At 36.5% G+C, this 24,284-nt stretch overlaps 2 protein-coding genes across 4 annotated transcripts in view; both read left to right on the top strand.

Moving 5' to 3' along the window:
* grid2ipa (glutamate receptor, ionotropic, delta 2 (Grid2) interacting protein, a) overlaps positions 1 to 3,397 on the top strand; it is a 29,638-nt gene extending 26,241 nt beyond the window's left edge. For all 3 annotated transcript variants that reach the window (XM_073842839.1, XM_073842821.1, XM_073842830.1), the window contains 2 exons: positions 294 to 458; positions 1,835 to 3,397. In XM_073842839.1, the coding sequence (XP_073698940.1) occupies positions 294 to 458; positions 1,835 to 1,915 (246 nt within the window). In that variant the 3' untranslated portion in view covers positions 1,916 to 3,397. The remainder of the gene's footprint in view (positions 1 to 293; positions 459 to 1,834) is intronic.
* A 32-nt stretch (positions 3,398 to 3,429) lies between these two features.
* Positions 3,430 to 23,949, top strand: slc5a11 (solute carrier family 5 member 11). Its single transcript, XM_073842809.1, has 16 exons — positions 3,430 to 3,550; positions 4,889 to 5,045; positions 5,267 to 5,338; positions 7,312 to 7,416; positions 7,565 to 7,624; positions 10,103 to 10,207; positions 10,293 to 10,398; positions 12,828 to 12,908; positions 13,002 to 13,207; positions 15,189 to 15,324; positions 16,979 to 17,086; positions 17,199 to 17,349; positions 18,671 to 18,839; positions 20,251 to 20,466; positions 21,010 to 21,139; positions 23,420 to 23,949. Exons 2-16 carry the CDS (start codon positions 4,911 to 4,913, stop codon positions 23,644 to 23,646), a joined length of 2,007 nt encoding a protein of 668 aa, XP_073698910.1. The 5' UTR covers positions 3,430 to 3,550; positions 4,889 to 4,910; the 3' UTR covers positions 23,647 to 23,949.
* Positions 23,950 to 24,284: the final 335 nt, after the last annotated feature.

Genomic DNA, 24,284 nt, shown 5'->3' with positions numbered 1-24,284 from the left:
ACAGTTAATATATTTATGGGTAATCTTTACTTAATATCCTAATGATTTTTGGCATAAAATAATAATGTGGTTTTGGCTATTGCTACTTAAAACTGGTTTTGTGGTCCAGGGTCACATATGATCTTAGCTTGTCTTCAACAAGGTTTCACTGTGCAATATTTGTAACTATAAGACTTTTCTAAGCAGATCCAGGTCAGACACCTACCAGGACAAGATTTTATGAACATTTCAACCATTGAATATACTTGATATCTGCCAAATTCATCAGAACCACCTTAACTACTTGCATGTAGGGGTTTCTGGAAAACAGTCACCCTGCTGTGCAGTCTCTGGAGTCTCTGCAGCAGCGAGCAGTGGAAGAGTTCTGCAAAGTTGCATCATTCTTCGGTGAGGATGGAAAAGCCACCACCACAGAGAGTTTCTTCGGTATCTTTTCCGAGTTCATTGCTAAATTTGAGGTAGGTTTTGCATTAGACGACTTTTCATGAAAATCTAGTAAATGAGGTGAATCCTAGTAGAGAAATGTATTTTAGCACAGACAGGTGGCAAAAAATAGGCCACTCTTCCTTCCCGGCTCTCTTGAGAGCTGTTTTTATGCACATTCTGGTCCTTTACAACACAGCTAGTTAACAGACATAATCAAAGTCTCTCACACAGTACAGCAGTAAATGCACTGCTAAGTTAAAAGAAATTACAATATTGGCTAAAATTACAGATTTGAGAGCTTTATAACTTTTATCTGTATGACCAAAAATGACGGAGTATTTTAAGAGCAAGTGGCCACACCGGCGCCTCCATCTGTTATGCAGTGAGCGCACTGTGTACTGTTTAGCTTCCACGCTCCGAATTTCTTTTTTCTGCAACTTTTTTTTCGACCAAGCCTCTTCTCATCGACTAACAGTTAGTCGACTATTAGGGGGCAGCCCTAATATGCTGTGTACACTTGGGCATCAATGCTTCAATGAAGAACATTTAACATCCATAGAACCTAGAACCCTTTTCGGACTATGGCGGGCATAATTATTTCAATGACATGGAATGGTTGCACTTAGTGTACTACTGGCGCTACCTGTTGCTATTTTTACCGCAACACAACTCGGAAAATAAAATACTCATTGTGGCTTTTAGTTGCAATTTTCAGTGGAAGGGCAACAAGAGAAGCGATGTAAGTCTTCACTGCTTTCCTAGTGAAAAAGAAGAGAAGAAATTAATCGGAAGATGCCTGTGGATCAAAAAAACTTCCTAAAGACCTGCGTCTTTGTTCTCTCCACTTTAGCCCTGATGCCTTTTTAAGGCTTTTAGTCGACCACAGCTACTAAAAGAGCTCACAAACTGCAGAGACAAGAAACGCTAGATGCCATCCTGGCAGGATGTAAACATCTGGACGCCTGTCATGATGCCGCAGACACTGAAGGAGTTGGATTTCACCCAATATCTGAAGCGTTTAGACTCCATGTGAGGATAATTGATGGTACGGAATTTGGTTCAATCCAACGCTTATATCCATCGCCACCTGTAAGCTCTTTCAGTAGCTGTGGTCATTGTATCAGTATTTATTTTCCGAGTTGTGTTGGTAAAAATAGCAACAGGTAGCGCCAGTAGCTCACAGAGTGCAACCATTTCACGTCATCAAAATAATGACACCCCCCATAGTCCAAAAATCTTTCATGGGTTTTGTACTACATATTTGAGTAAGAGACATCATTTACGTTATATTAAGCCATACAAGTCTTAATACCCTGGGTTCCCTTTAAGAGTGACCATGAGGTTTATATGCACTTTTAAGGTATTTTATATGTATTTCAGTATGTATCTTGTGTGCTTTTATATTTAGAGGGCTTTGAATGATATCCAGACAGAAAACCCGCTGCGCAGTCCCCGGAGCCCTCGCATGACATCTCCTGTAGGCTGGTGAAGAAGCCACCCAACATGAGACCCACACTCATGCAAACAAATACAAATATAAATGTTCACTTACATACTGTCCACTCCTATACCTGTCCAGTCTAAATTTAGCGATAGCCTTACGGTAATTCAAGGACATGTGTACAGTCGCAAACTAATGCACAAGCACCAGGGTCCTGGCGAGTTATGAAGGTGAACTCTCAGGCACAGATTGGACAGGAAAGCTGCTGTAGTAGAGCAAAAGGTGCAGGGAAAGATATATTGCTTTAAAACATTTGACCAGATTTGGTCTAGGATGTTACGGGATGGACTGTGTGATTGTTCCTGGCACTCAAACACCAGGAATGGAGTGAAAAGTAGTGGCGAAAAGACTTTTGCAGTGGATTTTGTAAATCATAATAAGTGCAGATAAGATATTTAATGTAAAATCTGATTAGGACTGTGAGTGTCAGATCTTGACTGACTTGACTTTTAGGAGAAGTGCTTTAACAATGTGTCTTAATTCTGCTTAAATGTATTTAAACAACCTGGGTTGGAGTTGTTAGTTGGTCACTGTACTGTAAACAGATATTTTGATAATTAATGTCTTAAATGATAAGTGATCCTCATACGCAGAATGTTTAAGTGCAATATATTATAAATTGTTGATGAAGATTTCTTTAAAAAAACTGCATATATAGAGAGATATTATTGTACAAGAGGTGCAGTTAGTTCTTATATTATTGCTTTACTAGCTATGGAAAGCGATGAGCTAGATTATGACTTCACTATATGCATTTGTTATTTTTAAATATTAACTTTTAATTAACATTTAACTTTTGTGCTGCTTTCAATTCCGTATTACCATAGTGAATCATATGATTCCTGTATCATTCAGTCCATTGCACTAGTTATAATGAATGTTTATATGGAACTTTCCGTATGATTTGTATTAAACTATTTGAATGTAAAAATGATCAAAAATAAAACAAAAAAATCACACATATATGACTGAGCCTTTATCAAAGTGTTGACTGGTTTTCCAGATCTTTTCAGTGTCAGTAAAGTTTCCTAAATGCTTTGTATTTGACTTTTTGTTTATAATTTATAAAAGTTTTCTTTTTATGACTTGTTTCTCATGCTAATAGCTAATTTCACGCTCTCATCATGGATGGGATGATGTCCCAAAGTAAAAAATGAACGACTTGAACTTGAAAGTGCCATTTAAGATGAATTAATATCTAGTGGTGATACAATAAATGCAAAAAAAAATACACAAACTACTAAAGTTGTGAACACTTACAGGGCAGTACAGGACTTTTACTACTGTTCATTAATTTGAGAAATTACATGAAGGTTATTTTCCACTTTTTTGCATTTGTTTTCCTTTCTTTTGTAATGAATCATGTATAATAAATGTTGCTGCTTCTACTAAGTAACTCTGTATATGTGATGTTGCAACATTGCTCTGTTGTCATTACTGTTTTGGTAATAAAACGCCCTTACATTTTAACTAGTGTGAAGTGTTACATGAAGGAAAGTGGAGTTTGATCCCTTTGATCGGAGAGGGATCTTCTCTACGCTACAAGAAACTTCTGTGTTAATTCATTCGAAACTGTCCTGTCATATTTAAAATGACTGCTTACTAAGTTAAAGACGTATTTAGGTGAGTTTTTAACATTTGGTCCTCTATTTCTCTTTATTCGTATATATATTAACAGCTATATGTCTATAAAAGTGTTGAGATCTTCATCTGTTGCACAATTCTTCAGGCTAAGAAAGTACTTTTTCGTTCTGTTAGTATACTTGCTTGTTTTATTTTTAATGGATGTAAATGATATTTAATGTGCATATGTGAATATTAATGGTTATTAACTGTCAATATGAAGACTAATGGGCTCCTACTAACATATTATTTTTTCATTTTCATATTTTTTTATTTATTTTTTTGCAAACATCTTGAGCAACTTTAAAAACATCTTTAGGTTTGCATTTGTGCATTGCATTTTAACTTACCCATTAAAGTAAAACTGACTAATTATTGTAATAATTGTTACACATTTGGGTAACTAGTTTTAGCGGTTAGTAATGTTGTGATTTTCAGATTTAGGCTAATGGTCAACAACTTATCATTTTAAATGATCATTTCTAGACCTAGAGGTTTAAAAGTTTCTAAATTGCAGTTTAGAAAGAGATCTTAAAGGCATAGTTCACCCAAAAATGAAAGTTCTGTCATTAATTCCAAACCCATAAGATCTTTGCTTATATTTGGAACGCAAATTATGATATTTTTGATTAAAACCAGTGGCATAGACATCAACGCAACTAACACGTTCAGGGCCCACAAAGGTAATAAAGACATCGATATAGTAGTCCATGCTATGAGAATATTTATGTGTGCAAAGAATCCAAACATAATGACTTTATTCAGCAATTTATTCTCTTTCATGTCAGTTTTTCGATGGGTGTTCACAAGCTCCTGTGTCAGTAGCTTCCTAGACTTTTTTTGTCTTCTCAGTGTACAAAAAGTATTTGATGTCACATGGACTTTAACGATGTCCTTTCTGCGGGAACCCTTCACTAGGTTACTAATAGTGTGATTTTTTTCAGAGTTTGAAGCGGGAGATAATGCAAATGCCTTTACAAACTTTAATAATTAATAAAACTTGAAAAATATTTATTATGCAGGTTGCTGTAAGCTCTTCTTTTGAGAGTAAAATTTATTAAATCTGTGAGGAAACATGGTTTTTGTATGGCTTCTTCTCTTGTTTGAGTTTTAAGATACATCTTCCTAGCGGTAGTTTCTTAAGAGTTAACATTTTAGTTTTACATTTGCCTTTCCTCTGTAACTAATACCCAGTATCTCTGTGATTCTTGGAAAAGCATTAACATGCAAATACAGGCTAGATAATGTATAATCAGTGAAGACATAAAGCTACGTCTTACTATCATTACATCAACTTGTGTAGATGAGAGCGTTTATTCACTATATGTTGTTTTAAAGTGACAAACCTGAGAAACTCCTCATGGCTTCCACCGAGCATCCCCATGTTTCCCCTTCCCCCACTGCCGAGGGCACATCGCCCCCAACCACCCTGGCCATCACAGATATAGTGGTGCTTGTCATCTACTTCCTCTTGGTTCTGGCAGTGGGCTTGTGGGTAAGTTTACTGAAATCACAGATGTATCAAGAAGATGTGTTTCACAATGACAAAATTCTAAGTGTTAATAGGCTTAATTACAGTTCTTTCTGTTAATTACAGTTCTCTCTGTAATATTAAACACATCGTAGCTGAATTTTACAACTGTAAATATGTTACTTATCTCATTCATGGCTTAACATATGCATATGGAATATTTATAACCTTTGCTCACTCAACAGTCCATGTGGAAGACCAAGAGGAGCACAGTGGATGGATACTTCCTTGCCGGCAAAAACATGACTTGGTGGCCGGTAAGTAAGTATATCTCACCCAAACCATGTCCTCAAACTATATATGTGACCCTGGACCACAAAACCAGTCTTAAGTCGCTGGGGTATATTTGTAGCAATAGCCAAAAATACATTGCATGGGTCAAAATATTTGATTTTTCTTTTATGCCAAAAATCATTAAGAAATTAAGTAAAGTTCATGTTCCATGAAGATTTTTTGTAAAATTCCTACTGTAAACATATCAAAATGTAATTTTTGATTAGTAATATACATTGTTAAGAACCTAATTTGGACAACTTTAAAGGTGATTTTCTCAGTCTTTTTTATTTTTTTGCATCCTCAGATTTCTGATTTCAAATAGATGTATCTCAGTCAAATATTGTCCTATCCTAATAAACCATACATCAATAGAAAGCTTATTTATTGACATACATATATTGACATATACATCTCAGTTTTGTCAAATTTAACCTTATGACTGGTTTTGTGGTCCAGGGTCACATATATGTGACACAGGATTGGGTATATTTGTCGCAATAGCCAAAAATACATTGTATGGGTCAAAATGATCAATTTGTCATTTATGCCAAAAATGATTGGGATATTAAGTAAAGATCATGTTCCATGAAGATATTTCGTAAAAATCCTACCATCAATATATAAAACCTTAATTATTAATTAGTAATATGCATTGCTAAAAACTTCTTTTGGACAACTTTAAAGGTGATTTTCTCAAGATTTAGATTTTTTTGCACCGTCTCGGCCAAATACTGTTCTATCCTATCCTTATTTATTCAGCTTTCATAAATCTCCAGGGTTCAGGGTCACATATATATTTGCATAAAGAAAATTAAGCCTGTTTGTAGGGCCATTAACATTTTTTGACATTATTTTTGTTTCTGTAATACAAAAATATATACATTATACAGTTACTTCCAAAAAACATTGCATAAATAAAATGAAGCCTATTTTTAGGACCATCTACATTTTCTGGCATTATTTTCATGACAGTGAAACACAATTTCCACCAGTTATTATTACTGTAATACAAAAAAATAGATTTTTCATTACTGTAATGTAATTCATACACATATTATACAGTGTTATTATTGTATCACTGATATACTCTTAAGATTAATATTTTAAATCAGATATTATTTCTATATTTTATAGTTTTTATTTATATAATTATTATATAATATATAATTACAATATATATATAATTTTAGTTAGTTAATTTTTATTTATTCATTTTAATTTCTTTTGTTTTAGTTATTTTAGTACTTTAAGTTTAACTAAACGAGAAAAATAAGAAAAAAATGCCCTGGCAACTGGCTGAAATCAAGTTGATGTTTTATTTTATTTTAGTTAATGTTTAATTTATTTCAAGCAAAATTGTTTATGGTTTTAGTTTTAGTTAATGATTTTATTGATTGATTTTTGTTTATTTGATTCACGAAAATGAATGAAACCTAAAAAAAATAAACCTATTATACAAACTGTTTTTTTTTTCTCCTTTTTTTGATTTTAGGGGAGAGATTTATGTTAGAAAAGGCTTCTATCATTAGATACTCACCCTCATGTTGTTCCAAACCTGTAAGACCTTCGTTCATCTTCAGAACACAAATTAAGATATTTTTGATGAAATCCGAGAGCTTTCTGACCCTGCATAGACAGCAATGCAACCACCACATTCAATGTCCAGAAAGGTAGTAAGAACATCAGTAAAATCAGTGGTTCAACCTGAATTTTATGAAGCTATAAGAATATTTTTTGGGCGCAAAGTAAACAATAATATTGACTTTTTTCAAGTGACTATGCAGCATCAGAAAGCTCTCGGATTTCCTCAAAAATATCTTAATTTGTGTTTTAAAGATGAACGAAGGAATTTGTTTTCTGTGATTAGGTGAACTAACCCTTTAAATAAAATATGAAATATGAAGATCAAGTGTAATTCCCACCTCACATCTTTTCCATCTATGTGTTTGTGCAGGTGGGTGCCTCTCTGTTTGCCAGTAATGTGGGCAGTGGTCACTTCATTGGTCTCGCTGGCTCTGGGGCGGCAGCGGGTATCGCTTCCACTGCTTATGAATGGAACGTAAGCAAACAATGTCTACAATTTAAGAAATAGAGAGTACATTAATTTGCTGAGTATACCACTTTATCATTTTGTAAAAAGGCAAAGAATTCTGACAATGACATGTACCTCTGTCGTAATATCGTTACTGTCTCGTGTTGATGTGCAGGGTATGTTGATGGTGCTGCTCTTGGGCTGGTTGTTTTTACCCATCTATATTGCATCAAGGGTAAGACAGCAACAGAATCCAGTAGTACATACACTTAGGGTGCATTTCAAGCAATAAATTTGATTTTTAAAAATGTAATTTAGCCACTGTTAAAATGAAGAAAATTATTCAAATTAAGTCAAACTATTAATGTTAACATTATTCATTAACTCATAACTGCAATCTGTACAGGTCATATATTTGGTTGTTGTTTGTTGTGTGGACTTCTACTATTTACACATCTTAAAACATTTATGAATCATTTGTTCATGTTTTGCAGTACCCAATCTAAAGCGGAAATTATTCATCATCTGTAAATGTTTATAAATGTTTACTAATCATTTAGTATCTTTATGGGCTTTGGACTTTTAGCTATGTAACAACGTTTGGGTAAAAGGTGGTTAGTTAAAGGAACTGTATGTAAGAAATTTATGTCAGTTAATCATAAAATGGCCCTGACATGTCACTAGACATTAAGAAATCATGTTCATTTCAAATACTTATATCACTGACAACAGTGGTCCGGCCAGGATATTGTCATTTAAAAGTGAGAGTTGCAGCCCACAACTGATGTTATTGTTGTCATTTTGTGTTTTGGTCTGAGGCTCCACCCTCCAGCTATCTACCAATCACGAAATCAGTAGAGTTTCTTGATCCGGGTTGCCAGCTCTGTTACAGCTGCGGCTATACGAGCGTGTCGGATAAAACATGTATAACGTTACGAAACGTAAAAGACCTCATTATGAATCCGAAATACGTCGTGACAAAGTCCGAAATAAAACAAGGATTTGTATAGGAGATGCCTTTGAAAGACGGAGACGGCTGAAAACGGAGAAGAATTTGAAGACAGACGCCATCGTTGGTAGTTTTCTCCTGGACAGGTTAGATTCATCTATGTTCGGCTAACTTTGCTTCCGTACACAGTGGATTTCCCGCGGTCGGCCGTGCTAAATGCGTTCATAAAAAGCTTTATATCGCACCACTAGCAGGGTATGAAAACAACCTATGTTCCGACTGAAATGTGGTATTACAGTACATCTTTACGAAATATTTGGCTAATCGCCATCTGTAAATTTCTGCGATACATAATTACTTCGCAAAACATCTCTCGTGAAGCATAAGCATAATTAACAGAAGAAAAACAAATTACTGTGTAGGACTCGTCACTTGCCGTTGGAAGCTCGCAGCCTACTCCTGCAGCTTAGCTGGCAACCTCGAGTCAGGGGGGGAGCGGGAGGGGAGACATCGTTCTACAGTATTTTGAAAGTGATTGCAGTACCAGTTTTGGCCACAATCCTACATACGGTTCCTTTAAGTTTAGCTACAGTGTAATTTGAATGCAAAACATGATTTTATTGCCTCAACACTTTTTCATTTTATTTTATTTCGGAAAATCCATTGCTTATCAAAGCAATGTAACATAAATAGGTTGAACCATGTTTACTTAGTAGTAAACACGCGTAGTAACCAAATTGACCTTAAAGGAACGTTTTGAAATCCATTCAGCCGTTCTCCTGTTCTGGCGATATCACTTTTCGCATAGCTTAGCATAGATCATTGAATCCTATTAGACCAATAGCATCGCGTTCAAAAATGACCAACGAGTTTCGATATTTGTCCTATTTAAAACTTGACTCTTCTGCAGTTATGTTGTGTACTAAGACCGGCGGAAAGCTGCGATTTTCTAGGCCGATAAGATTAGGAACTACACTCCCATTCCAGTGCAGAAGCAGGCACAGCAATATCACGCAGCGCCTGAAATTAGTTCCCAGTCAGATAACTTCCAATGTGACCGGTGTGATATTACTGCGCCTGGTTCAGCCATGTTACGCCAGCAAACTTCCTTGACTATTACGCCGAAATAGAAATGTAGTTCCTAAACTTATCGGCCTAGAAAATCACAGCTTTACATTTTACGCCGGTCTAAGTGGTAAAACTAAATGGTTCAAAATGGTAAAACTCAACTTATTAACATGGGGGGAGTTGGAGAATGAGGCTATTTCCAAAAAAAGTGGAGTGTTCCTTTAACCAACCCTTAAACCTACCATACCACCAAACCTGTCCCTTTAACCATATCACACCTCAATAGCAGCAAAAGGTTTTAATCATTGTATAACTTTTGTTAAAATCATTTGTAGATTTTCAAGACATTAATGATCATATGAATTGAAGTTTTAATGACATTTGAAAACATTTAAATTTACATTAAATAATGATCATTCAGTAAGTTTATGAGTAAACATTTCTTGCTGTTTGAATATAGAAGAACTAATAAACAACCGTTTTAGAATGTTTGTTAATGATTTTTTAATCAAAGCTGTTTTAAAGTTTTACAAAACTGACCATTTTAATCAGTTTAATGCGTCCTTGCTGAAAAAGGTATTAATTTATTTGAGAAAAAAACACAGACACAAACACTAATATATCTAAATGCAACTGTGCTCATCTGGTTGTTTTTGCAGTTCCTGTGAATGAAGATGATTTTATATCATTTTGCAGGTCACAACAATGCCCGAGTATTTACAGAAAAGATTTGGTGGAAAAAGAATACAGTTATTTCTTTGTGTTTTATATCTGTTTATCTACATCTTCACAAAAATATCAGTAAGTATGCTAAATGTAGTCAATTAATTACCAAAGTGGACTTGGTCATTGGCTTTTAACAGATCTGTCGGTGCTCTGTGTGCAGGTGGACATGTACGCAGGAGCTGTGTTCATCCAGCAGGCTCTGCAGTGGAACATCTACCTCGCTGTGGTTTTGCTTCTCAGTATTACCGCTCTGTACACCATCGCAGGTCGGATATATTTTCACTTTTTAGTGCTGTATACACACACACACACACACACACACACACACACAAACAAAAATACAACTGAATAAGCGCCTACACTAAAGCACGATGACGTTCTTTATTATAAGCGTGCTGCAGCTACAGTACGTCATCTTTCGTGCGCTTTAAATGCTGGAAAGGAACTGTATCAATTTTATTTTAAGAGTGCGTAAATTTTATTTTTGTTCTGTTAATTTATGCTGTCTAAACCACAAAAAAAAAAAAAAATGTGTGGAAGCTGCTAAATCATACAGAAAAGGACTTAGTAAGCAGGAAAGGGCACAATATTTTGTTAACAGGTGGTAAAAATATGTACAAGCAGTATTTATTAGTATATTAGCCTAATATTTCACGTACCTGACTGGAAATGATAAGAACAAACCTGAATATTGTCAAGATTCTTGCCCTGGAAATTGGGTTCAGTTTGGCCAACCATGAAAATAATTGACCATTTTCAGCAGCAATATTCAGCAAAATATAAAAATTTCATTTGGTTCAGTGGCATTGCTTATGTTCAGTGCCACCAATATGGCCGATTAATGACGCATAGTGAAAACAGCAGCTAATGGATGATTATTTTCTTCTGGTCTCATTTGTGTCCAGCTATTTCTAGCTGTACAAAACAGCTGGTATTGATGAACTGCTTGATATTGCAAATTGGTGTGTCTTACCATATTATTTTAATGCATTATCTTAATTATGTGCACACTAGTTTGTAGTGCAAATAGTTTTATTGTTTACTGCACATTGTTATTCTTGTCTTTTTCCCCCCTTCTTTTTTATTTTTTATTATTGCTTGAACAGACAATACAAGAAGAATAATAATTCTTGTCATTATTTCCCAAAATAAGGTTTACACTTAAGTCACGATTTGGTCAGCTACCCGGGTGCGCGGCCACATTGGTGATACTCGGATAATTAAATGCACGGTTAATGTACTACTAAATTGTTCTGCTAAATTATGCTTTCTAAACCACAAAAAAATGTGTGGAAGCTGCTAAATCATATAGTGAAGGACTTAGTAAGCAGAAAAGGGCACAATATTTTGACAAACCAAAGTTAATAGGTGGTAAAAATATGTACGAGCAGTATTAATTAAGACATCAGCCTAATATTTCACCTACCTGACTGGAAATGATAAGAACAAACACAAATGTTGTCAAGATTCTTGCCCTGGAAATTTGGTTCAGTTTGGCCAAACACAAACTTCTTTTGTTCCTCAGACAGTTTTTTGCACTCCTCTCCTTGTCTTGTTACAACTTTTGTCAGTCTAGTACTCCAAATGTTTTTCCCTGTCCGGGCCAGTTAGTACAGCTCAAAACATAACAATAATTGACCATTTTCAGCAGCAGTAATCAGCACAATATGTGAGTTTCATTTAGTTTAGTGGCATTGTTTACATTCAGTGCCACCAATATGGCCGATTGATGACGCGTCATGAAAACACTTTATAGTGGCTACTGGCTAATGAACTGGAAGTCTCACCCATAGGCTTACTTCCACATTAAAGAAAAAAGGTGGATATTAGTTTTGTTTTAAAAACCTTGAAATATGATCTTCAAAATCATTCTGATGGTACACTAATTTCTAATATGGCGAACAACTTCTGTTTCTTTCCCTTGGTCTCCTCTAAGGGGGTATGAAATTCTGCGAAAAACTATGAATTGCTTTGTCAGTGTTATATTTGCGACATTAAATAGGGAGCTCAAAAATAGTAAAAAAAAAATACAACTACTGTTTGCTTGCAAAATGTTACTTTAAACAAAACTCTACTCATCAATAAATAAATAAATAAATAAACTACTGCTTTGAAGTCACATGTAATCTGATTGTCTGTCATTGTTAAGAAAGTTATTTCAACAATATTGTGACTCTGTGTTGTTACTGTTGTAGTTGTGGTTGGATGTCCCAATTCTCACAGAATTTAAACGATTTTTAAAACTTTATAATCATAGTTGATGTCTGTTCACACCAAAAACGCTAACTACTGAGTGATTACAATGATATCCACCTTATTTTTCCCTTAAGAGTGGGCATGGCCATTTGCAAATTTTATGGTTCTGGCTTCTGGTCTCATCCGCATCTAACTATTTTTAGCTTGTTTTTTGCTTAATATTGCAAATTGGTGTGTCTTAACATTATTTTATTGTCTTATTTATGACTATACTGGATTATAGCGCAAACAGTTTTACTGTTTACTGCATGTTATTATTCTTATTGTTATTTCCTGGAAGTCTCACCCATAGGCTGACTTCTGCGTTGAATAAGAAGGTGGATATTTCTTCTGTGCTGTTACTGTTATAGTTGCAGTGTGGACTTCACTGTTGTCATAAAATCAGAAATGAGGAAGTCTTATAATCTGATAAAGCATTTCTTGACTGATGTGATCACAGGTGGTCTGGCAGCAGTTATCTACACTGATGCGGTTCAGACTCTCGTCATGGTGATCGGAGCCCTCATCCTGATGGGTTTCAGTGAGTGTCCATGATAAGTATGTTGATTGAAGTCCTGAAGCCTTTAATACAATAATAATTTACATTTTATTTCTTTTCAATGTCACTGTAAAGGTTTTGCAGAGGTTGGAGGATTTCAAGCTGTCATGGACAAGTATCCTCAGGCCATTCCCTCTATCCGAGTGCCCAACACCACCTGCGGAATCCCACGTGAGGATGCCTTTCACATATTCCGTCACCCTGTGACCTCCGACCTGCCCTGGCCAGGAGTGATCCTGGGCATGTCCATACCCTCCATGTGGTACTGGTGTTCTGACCAGGTAAAGAACCAGTAGTGTTGATTGAATTTGGTTATTTTAAATACACTACGTATGATGAGTATGATGGCTTCTTCTAGAACTAGATCTAGAATTCTAGAACTATCAATCCAGGTATACTTAAGTAGATCTATCTAGATGTTCTAGACCAGGGGTACCCAAACTTGGTACTGGAGGGCTGGTGTCATGCAAGCTTACCTCCAACTTACCTCAACACACCTGCAGGGAAGTTTCTAGTATGCCTAGCAAGAGCTTGATTAGCTGGTTCAGGTGTGTCTAATTGGGGTTGGAGCTAAACTCTGCAGAACACCCCTGTTCTACAGTCGTGGCCAAAAGTTTTGTGAATGACACAAATATTAGTTTTCACAAAGTTTGCTGCTTAACTGCTTTTAGATCTTTGTTTCAGTTGTTTCTGTGATGTACTGAAATATAATTACAAGCACTTCATACGTTTCAAAGGCTTTTATTGACAATTACATGACATTTATGAAAAGAGTCAGTATTTGCAGTGTTGGCCCTTCTTTTTCAGGACCTCTGCAATTCGACTGGGCATGCTCTCAATCAACTTCTGGGCCAAATCCTGACTGATAGCAACCCATTCTTTCATAATCACTTCTTGGAGTTTGTCAGAATTAGTGGGTTTTTGTTTGTCCACCCGCCTCTTGAGGATTGACCACAAGTTTTAAGATCTGGGGAGTTGGCTATGGACCCAAAATGTCAACGTTTTGGTCCCCGAGCCACTTAGTTATCACTTTTGCCTTATGGCACGGTGCTCCATCGTGCTGGAAAATGCATTGTTCTTCACCAAACTGTTGTTGGATTGTTGGAAGAAGTTGCTGTTGGAGGGTGTTTTGGTACCATTCTTTATTCATGGCTGTGTTTTTGGGCAAAATTGTGAGTGAGCCCACTCCCTTGGATGAGAAGCAACCCCACACATGAATGGTCTCAGGATGCTTTACTGTTGGCATGACACAGGACTGATGGTAGCGCTCACCTTTACTTCTCCGGACAAGCCTTTTTCCAGATGCCCCAAACAAGGCTTCATCTGAGAATATGACTTTGCCCCAGTCCTCAGCAGTCCATTCGCCATACTTTTTGCAGAAGATCAGTCTGCCCCTGATGTTTTTTTTTGGAGAGAAGTGTCTTCTTTGCTGCCCTTCTTGACACCAGGTCATCTTCCAAAAGTCTTGGCCTCACTGTGCGTGCAGATGTGCTCACACCTGCCTGCTGCCATTCCTGAGCAAGCTCTGCACTGGTGGCACTCCGATCCCGCAGCTGAATCCTCTTTAGGAGACCATCCTGGCGCTTGCTGGACTTTCTTGGACGCCCTGAAGCCTTCTTAACAAGAATTGAACCTCTTTCCTTGAAGTTCTTGATGATCCTATAAATTGTTGATTTAGGTGCAATCTTAGTAGCCACAATATCCTTGCCTGTGAAGCCATTTTTATGCAACGCAATGATGGCTGCACGCGTTTCTTTGCAGGTCACCATGGTTAACAATGGAAGAACAATGATTTCAAGCATCACCCTCCTTTTAACTTTTAACATGACAGCAATGAAATGCAGTGGAAAGTTTTTATCGGGATTAAGTTAATTTTCATGGCAAAGAAGGACTATGCAATTCATCTGATCGCTCTTCATAACATTCTGGAGTTTATGCAAATTGCTATTATAAAAACTTAAGCAGCAACTTTTCCAATTTCCAATATTTATGTAATTCTCAACTTTTGGCCACGATTGTAGACTAAATTTATGTCTTACATCTATCTAGTTCCAGTACTGTCATAAATTCTAGTTAGATTGAAGTTCTGAATCTTTAAAATTTTCTTTTAAATATTACAAAGTTCTAGATCATCTGAGATTCAAGTTCTAGTTAGCTGTATTGAAGTTCCTGGACTGTTTACAAGTTCTAGTTTTTACCTAGCTGCCCAGCAAACACATGCCTTCCAAATGTAATATATTTTGTTATCTTCCCTGTGTGCAGGTGATAGTGCAGCGTTCACTTGCATCCAAGAACATTGTGCATGCTAAAGGAGGATCTTTGCTTGCTGCTTACCTCAAAGTTCTGCCTTTCTTCATGATGGTGATTCCAGGCATGATTAGCAGGATACTTTACCCAGGTGTGTCTGAAACAAACACCAAAGTTTAAGGCTTTTGAATGTCTAAATGAACAATTTGTACTCTTGAAATGTATGTGAATGTATGTGAATTGTACAGTCATGGCCAAAAGTTTTGAGAATTACATAAATATTGGAAATGGGAAAAGTTGCTGCTTAAGTTTTTATAATAGCAATTTGCATATACTCCAGAATGTTATGAAGAGTGATCAGATGAATTGCATAGTCCTTCTTTGCCATGAAAATTAACTTAATCCCAGAAAAAACTTTCCACTGCATTTCATTGCTGTCATTAAAGGACCTGCTGAGATCATTTCAGTAATCGTCTTGTTAACTCAGGTGAGAATGTTGATGAGCACAAGGCTGGAGATCATTATGTCAGGCTGATTGGGTTAGAATGGCAGACTTGACATGTTAAAAGGAGGGTGATGCTTGAAATCATTGTTCTTCCATTGTTAACCATGGTGATCTGCAAAGAAACGCGTGCAGCCATTATTGCGTTGCATAAAAATGGCTTCACAGGCAAGGATATTGTGGCTACTAAGATTGCACCCAAATCAACAATTTATAGGATCATCAAGAACTTCAACGAAAGAGGTTCAATTCTTGTTGAGAAGGCTTCAGGGCGTCCAAGAAAGTCCAGCAAGCACCAGGATGGTCTCCTAAAGAGGATTCAGCTGCGGGATCGGAGTGCCACCAGTGCAGAGCTTGCTCAGGAATGGCAGCAGGCAGGTGTGAGCGCATCTGCACGCACAGTGAGGCCAAGACTTTTGGAAGATGGCCTGGTGTCAAGAAGGGCAGCAAAGAAGCCACTACTCTCCAAAAAAAACATCAGGGGCAGATTGATCTTCTGCAAAAAGTATGGCGAATGGACTGCTGAGGACTGGGGCAAAGTCATCTTCTCCGATGAAGCCTCTTTCCAATTGTTGGGGGCATCTGGAAAAAGGCTTGTCCGGAGAAGAAAAGGTGAGCGCTACCATCAGTCCTGTGTCATGCCAACAGTAAAGCATCCTGAGACCATTCATGTGTGGGGTTGCTTCTCATCCAAGGGAGTGGGCTCACTCACAATTTTGCCCAAAAACACAGCCATGAATAAAGAATGGTACCAAAACACCCTCCGACAGCAACTTCTTCCAACAATCCAACAACAGTTTGGTGAAGAACAATGCATTTTCCAGCACGATGGAGCACCGTGCCATAAGGCAAAAGTGATAACTAAGTGGCTCGGGGAACAAAACGTTGACATTTTGGGTCCATGGCCTGGAAACTCCCCAGATCTTAATCCTATTGAGAACTTGTGGTCAATCCTCAAGAGGCGGGTGGACAAACAAAACCCCACTAATTCTGACAAACTCCAAGAAGTGATTATGAAAGAATGGGTTGCTATCAGTCAGGATTTGGCCCAGAAGTTGATTGAGAGCATGCCCAGTCCAATTGCAGAGGTCCTGAAAAAGAAGGGCCAACACTGCAAATACTGACTCATTGCATAAATGTCATGTAATTGTCGATAAAAGCCTTTGAAACGTATGAAGTGCTTGTAATTATATTTCAGTACATCACAGAAACAACTGAAACAAAAATCTAAAAGCAGTTTAGCAGCAAACTTTGTGAAAACTAATATTTGTGTCATTCACAAAACTTTTGGCCATGCCTGTAGATGAGGTGGGCTGTGGAGATCCGGATGTGTGTCAACAAGTTTGTGGGAATCCAGTGGGCTGCTCAGACATTGCTTACGCCAAACTGGTCATGGAGCTCCTTCCTGCAGGTATCAGTGAGATTCCTTGATTATTTACTTGTATGTTGGTTATTTTTCTATATTTTTTAGTTTTAGACCAGGTGGCTGAGATTAATCATTTTCTTCCTCTTTGTTTGTCAAGGTCTGAGGGGTTTAATGATGGCTGTGATGTTGGCTGCTCTCATGTCCTCTCTGACCTCCATATTCAACAGTTCCAGCACTATTTTCACCATGGACCTTTGGAGAAACATCCGCCACACTGCCTCTGAGTGGGAGCTCATGATTGTGGGAAGGTATGGCATCAACAAGTTGTTAAGGCACTAGATTTTAATGGTCAATCCATTAATTTCTCAATCCTGTAAATGGCTATTTGCATTTAAAAATACCCAGATAGACTTAAACATTGGACAGTTTAGTTGGAAATAAAAATTGGGTTGATGTCAAAATGGTAAATTTCCAGAAACATTTCAGAATTTTTGGAAACTTTTTCAGGATATTTTTGGAAACTCCTCTTTGCAACCCTGCTTGCATCAGCCTCCAAAATTGTACAGACTGAATATTGGTTTATTAATACCATTATTTAAAACTGATTAAGTCTCAACATGTAATGATCTTGTGTAATCTAATGCTGTGTTGACATTAACATCATGATGTTTTAACAGACATTGGTTTTTGATTACCATAGTCTTCCTCACAATTGACTGTCAGCATTTAATGTCAATATGATGTTAGAAACGCTTTGAATTTTGTTTTTTGGCTTAAAAGCCACATCTTAAAACCAACAAATTATCAACATCAGCAGTATTTGTCAGTGTTCTACATCAAATTGACATTGTTTTGACATAGAGTGGTTATGTCTATTTGCATTTAAAACTACCCAGAAAAGCTCCAACATCGGACATTAATGTTGTTGGAAATGAAAACCAGGTTGATGCCAAAACCCAGCGTTGGCTTGACGTCAACCTCCAACATTGGATAGATGTTGAATTTTAGCTGGAATAGAAAATTGGGTTGGCACCAAAATCCAACGTTGGCTTGCGTCAACCTCCAACTTTGGACAGATGCTAAATTTTGGTTATTTAATACCATGGCTGAAAACCAATATTGACATCATTATCATTTGACATTATTTGGAAATTAATATATGGAAGCCTGTTTCCACTACTGAATTTAAAAAAAAGGTAATAGTGACTTTTTTTACTCACAATTGCGAGTTTATATTTTGCAACTGTGACTTTTTTTTCTCAGAATTGCATGTTTATATCTTACATTTCTGACTTTATAATTCGCAATTGTAAGTTAAGTCAGAATTTTGAGATATAAACTCTCTCCCCCCCCCTCAAAATTCAACTTTATAACTCACAATTGTGAGTTTATATCTCACTATTCTGAGGGAAAAAGTCAAAATTGCAAGATATAAACCTGCAATTGCCTAAAAAAGTCAACCAATAAAACACTTTTTCCTTGGTGAGTGTTTGTTTGTGGTAAATGAATCTAGTATTGTCATTCTACAACTGCAAATGCTACATTTTGCACTCTTGTAAAGCTGGACTGTTTCAGCCACTGTGTGTGTATGTGTGTTTAAGTGTTTGTGTGTGTGTTTCCATGTCAAAGAGTGTTTGTGTTGGTGTTAGTGGTGGTGTCAGTGCTGTGGATTCCTCTGGTTCAGGCCAGTCAGGGTGGGCAGCTCTTCATCTACATCCAGTCTATCAGTATGTACCTGCAGCCCCCCATAACGGTCGTCTTCTTCACTGGAATCTTCTGGAAACGCACCAATGAGAAGGTACAAAACTTAAGTACTTAGATCAAGCACTCAAGTTAGATCAAGAAAGAATTTATCCGATCAACAGACAGCAGTGAGTTTTTGAATGAATCAGCATTTGAAGAGTCAGTTGAGTGAATCAATCAATAACTCACTCATACTAACAGTAGTTGTGTCCTAAATGACCTACTATACACTATCACCCCTGGCTCTTAATGCATTGTGTTTCCTTCTGAAGCATCAGTGAGTGTTTGAATCTTCTGTAATAGTTGCATATGAGTCCCTCAGTTGTCCTCAGTGTGAAAAGATGGATCACAAAATCATACAGTCATTGTTGGAAAGGGTTCAGATACACAAAAATGTTGAAAAACCAAAGAATTTGTGGGACCTGAAGGATTTTTTTGAAGAACAGTGGGCTGTTTAACTGTTCAGGACAAACAAAGGGACTCAGAAACATCTATCACTAAATATAATAATTTAAAAAAACACAGCCGTGGATCAGTCAGGTAACACCACAAGTATTAAAAATCAAGCGTATGTAAACTTTTAAACACGGTCATTTTTATCAATTCAACTATTTTTTTCTCTTGTAGACAATATTTAAATGTCTTTTATGTGAAATATCTTATTCAGGTCAGTACTAAATAAAAAATACAATGCATTTTGTATGATCCCTCTTATTTTGGTAAACTAATTTAGCAGATTCTGCAAGGTGTATGTAAACTTTTGACTTTAACTGCATATATGTACTATGCAAGTTCATGTTTTGGCAAATCATGACATACAAAGACAAAAATGAAATAAAAGTTATAAATTATGACATTCTGTGTCATAATTATGAGATAAAAAGTCTAAATTTTATGACAAAGTTATAATCTTAGTTTTGACTTAACTTATAGTTTTAACTCTTATCTCATAATTATGACCATCATAATGTTGTCTTTTAGTCATAATGACTTTCTATCTCATAATGGTGACTTATGTCATAGTTTTAACATTTTATCTTATAATTTTGATTTACTATCTCTGATTCTCAATGAAAGTATTGAGTCTCATAATTGTGACTTTTATCTTGTATTCGACTCTCTTATTGCGACTATAATTGTGATGCAACATCTCATAATTTCAATTTTTTTGAATCTCATAATTATGATTTACCAAAAGATTTTCCCCATCATATACTCCATCTAGTGTATCTATTTCATCCAAGATGAAGTGTTCAACAATTCCGTTTTTTTTTTTTTTTTTTTTGCATTAAGCAACCATATCAAATTATTTCAAGTGCGTTTTTTTTTCTTTTTTCTGTTGTTGGAATTTTCAGTTTGAACAACACTTAAACACTTCTATAAAATAGCAGAGAATAAAGCATAAGTGCACAACTTGGGATGCACCTGGTGTCGTTTCATTCATTCTTTTTGTTGCGTTTGTGTAGGGTGCATTCTGGGGTCTGATAGTGGGGATGGTGGTGGGCTGTACAAGGATGATTCTGGATTTCGTCTATCCCACACCGCAGTGCTACGAGAGCGACACCAGGCCTGTCATCATCAAATATGTTCACTATCTTTACTTCTCCATCATTCTCACTGTCCTCACACTCATCGTGGTTGTGTGTGTTAGTTTGGCAACAGAGAAGCCCAAACCGGAGCAGGTTAGAAAACACGCACGCACGCACGCACACACACAAAGACCAAACCTAACCCCCAAAATATACAATTTGCAATCAGAAATGCAGTTTATTAAGCTTAAAGCAATAGTTCACCCAAAAATGAAAATTCCATCATTTACTCACACTCATGTTGTTCCAAACCAAACACTTGACGATAGCCATTGACTTCCATAGTACAAAATATTTTCTTTTGTGCTCTTATAGACAAATGACTTCTTAAAGTAGAACACAAATGAAGATTTTGAACTTAAACCGTTACAGTCGGTCAGTCATATAATGGCAGCCATTATATGACTGACGGACTGCAACGGTTTAAATTAAAAATCTTTATTTGTGTTCTACTGAAGAAACAAAGTCACCTACATCTTGGATGCCCTGGGGGTAAGCAGATAAACATCAGCTTTTCATTTTTGGGTGAACTTTCCCTTTAAGGGTGAGAGAATGATGACAGAATTAATATTTTTGTGGATAAACTATCCCTTTAAATTGTGAAATACACTCATATAAAGGGTTGTTATCTTTCAGATCAGCCGTTTGACGTGGTACACCCGCTTTGATCCTGTCAAAGAAAGTGAAGAGGTTGTGGTTTCAGATCTCCAGACGATTGAGGATGCCAAACAGTACATAGAAAATAATGCTTGTCCCACAAAAGAAGGTACTTTATCCAGTTCATAAGCAGGCACAGATAAATGTGACCCTGGACCAAAAAAACAGTCATTAGGGTCATTTTTTTTTAACTTGAGATTTATACATCATCTGAATAAATAAGCTTTCCATTGATGTATGGTTTGTTAGGATAAAACAATATTTGGCCGAGATACAACTATTTAAATATCTTGAATCTGAGGGTGCGAAAAAATGAAAATATTGAGAAAATTTTAAATTAAGCCTTTAAATTTGTCCAAATGAAGTTCTAAGCAATGCATATTACTAATCAAAAATTAAGTTTCGATATATTTACATGATCTTTACTTAATATCTTAATGATTTTTGGCATAATTTTGATCTATACCAGTGGTTCTCAATCCTGGTCTTGGAGGACCCCTGCTCTGCACATTTTGCATGTCTCTCTTATTTAACATACCTGATTGAGATCTTCAGCTTGTTAGTTCAGTTCATGGATCTCTCTCCTAATGAGCTGATGATCTCAAACAGGTGTGTTAGGTAAGGGAGACGTGCAAAATGTGCAGAGCAGGGGTCCCCCAGGACCAGGATTGAGAACCACTGATCTATACAATGTATTTTTGGCTATTATTAGACCTATACCTGCACTACTTATGACTGGTTTTATGGTCCAGGGTCACAAATAGTATTGTACATTTTCCAGTTTCTCCAGACCAATTCTGTTTTATGCCCTTTTCCTTAATAGTCCAGTTATCCAGCAGAGGGAGACAAAGTCATTTTATACTTTTAAGTGTTTAAGACAGAGGTCTCAAACTCAATTCCTGGAGGGCCACAGCTCTGCAGAGTTCAGCTCCAACCAACTCCAACTCACACCTGCTTGGAGTTTCTAGTAATCCTGAAGACCTTGATTAGCTGGATCAGGTGTGTTCGATTAGGGTTGGAGCTAAACTGTGCAGAGCTGTGGCCCTCCAGGAATTGAGTTTGAGACCAGTGGTTTAAGAGATGGGAAAGATATAGAAGCCTGTATCCACCACTGAATACAAATTTAAAAAGGTGATTGCGACTTTCTATCTTTTTCACATCATGCAATTCTGACTTTTTTTCTCAGAATTGTGTGATATAAACTTGCAAATGCAAGAAAAAGTCAGAATTGTGAGATAAAAAGTCGCCGTTACCTTTTTTATTTTTCATTCTTTGGAGGAAACGGGCTTCCATAGTACGATATGACAATAATATCTAAAAAATTTTGAAGAAAAACTGAGTAAATTTAAGTATTTGACTCCAAAAATGATTTAGACATTTAACATTTGCTATCTGAACACCAGTGCATTACATAAAAAATTGCTATCTGCAAACAAAAGATATAAAATGGACTAAAAGGAGAAGTTCACTTCCAGAACAAAAATTTACAGATAATGTACCCCTTGTCATCTGAGATGTTCATGTCTTTCTTTCTTCAGTCATGAAGACATTTTTTTTTTTTGAGGGAAACATTTCAGGATTTTTCTTCATATAGTGGACTTCTATGGTGCCCCAAGTTTGAACTTCCAACATGCAGTCTTTAAACGATCCCAAACGCGGTTGTAAATGATCCCAGCCGAGAAAGAAGGGTCTTATCTAGCGAAACGATCGTTTTTTTATTTATTTATTACAATTTATATACTTTTTAACCTCAAATGCTCATCTTGCTCTGCCTGAACTGTTCTTTTCGGGTTTAACAGTTAGGGTATGTCAAAAAAAAAAAATTATTTTCTCCCTCAACTTAAAAAATCATCCTACATCGCAGCAGTAGTACTGACTCAGTGTTTGCAAAGTGAACATGCAGTGAATATCAAACACGCTTAACAAAAAAGGTAAAATAGCGATGTAGGACGGTTTTGAAGTCGAGGGAGAAAATGAGATGGGAGTTGTTCGACATACCGTCCTGAACCTAAAAAAAACTGGTAAAAAAGGTAAAAAAGACGAGCGTTTGCGGTTAAAAAGTATATAAATTGTCTCTTTTTTTCACTAGTTAAGACACTTCTTCCTCGTTCGGGATCGTTTACAACCGCATTTAAACCGCATGTTGGAAGTTCAAACTTTGGGGCACCATAGAAGTCCACTATATGGAGAAAAATCCTGAAATGTTTTCCTCAGAAAACATAATTCCCTTACGTCTAAAGAAAGAAAGACACAAACATCTTGGATGACAAGGGGGTGAGTAAATTATCTGTACATTTTTGTTCTGGAAGTGAACTTCTCCGTTAATCCCTAAGATGAATGTGTGTTTCATTTGTTTAAATGTAATTCTGAATGCGTTATTTGTCACCAGACTCCAGTAGTTCTGCATCCAGCGAGGCGGATTCATCATCTAAACTCAAATCTGCTCTGTTCTGGATCTGTGGAATGGAAAAGCAGAAAGGAGAAAAGCCCAAGTCTCCTCCTCCAGAGGCTCCGTCGTGTTCCCTCAAGGAAGACCCCTGTATGAGAAACCTGGTGAACGCCAACCTCATCATCTGTATATCAGTGGCCGTGTTTCTCTTTGCTTATTGGGCATAGTCACTCGTCCTTTATCATGTCTTCAAGAAGTAATGTACTTAAAGGGATAGCTCACCTCAGTCAAAAACGAACGTGGTAGTTGTGTTGCTGTCTGTGGAGGGTCAGAAAGCTCTCGGATTTCATCCAAAATATCTTAATTTGTGTTCTGAAGATGAACAGAGGTCTTATTTTTGGGTGAACTATCCCTTTAAGAAAAAACAATATGCTTATTTATACATCATAAATCAGTTTTACTTTTTTGCAACCAACACTTCACCGATTTGTTAAATTAAACAGTATTCAATAAACAACTTTTGAGATCTATTTGGTTTCCGTAATTAAGCATTTTATTAGATATATAATCAGAAAACAGTCGGTGTGTTGAAAAAAAAAATAATTTGTACAGCATTTGTTCATCTGAGGCACTGGAGAACATGAATAATGAGAATTCAGCTGCAGGAACTGTGCACACAGATGTACAAAAGTGGGTGAAACTGAAAAAAAAAATCAATATGTACAATTAAGAAAGCCTGTTAAAAGATAACACATCCACAGAAATAAACACACATACTCACTCGTGAAAGGAATGAATGACTTTGGCTTTCTAGCTGACGGTTCCTGAGCTTGACTGATCCATTAACCCTTTCATTCACATTAAT

Source organism: Garra rufa, chromosome 1 (genome assembly GCF_049309525.1).
Source record: "Garra rufa chromosome 1, GarRuf1.0, whole genome shotgun sequence".
NCBI lineage: Eukaryota > Metazoa > Chordata > Actinopteri > Cypriniformes > Cyprinidae > Garra > Garra rufa.
This window is presented reverse-complemented; position numbering and strand designations above follow the sequence as displayed.

Bases quoted from the DNA above. Each gene is read 5' to 3' on its own strand.
- slc5a11 (XM_073842809.1), top strand. From the start codon at position 4,911: ATGGCTTCCACCGAGCATCCCCATGTTTCCCCTTCCCCCACTGCCGAG. The intron at 7,417-7,564 runs GTAAGCAAACAA...GTTGATGTGCAG, and splicing joins CCACTGCTTATGAATGGAAC to GGTATGTTGATGGTGCTGCT. The intron at 10,399-12,827 runs GTCGGATATATT...ATGTGATCACAG, and splicing joins CGCTCTGTACACCATCGCAG to GTGGTCTGGCAGCAGTTATC.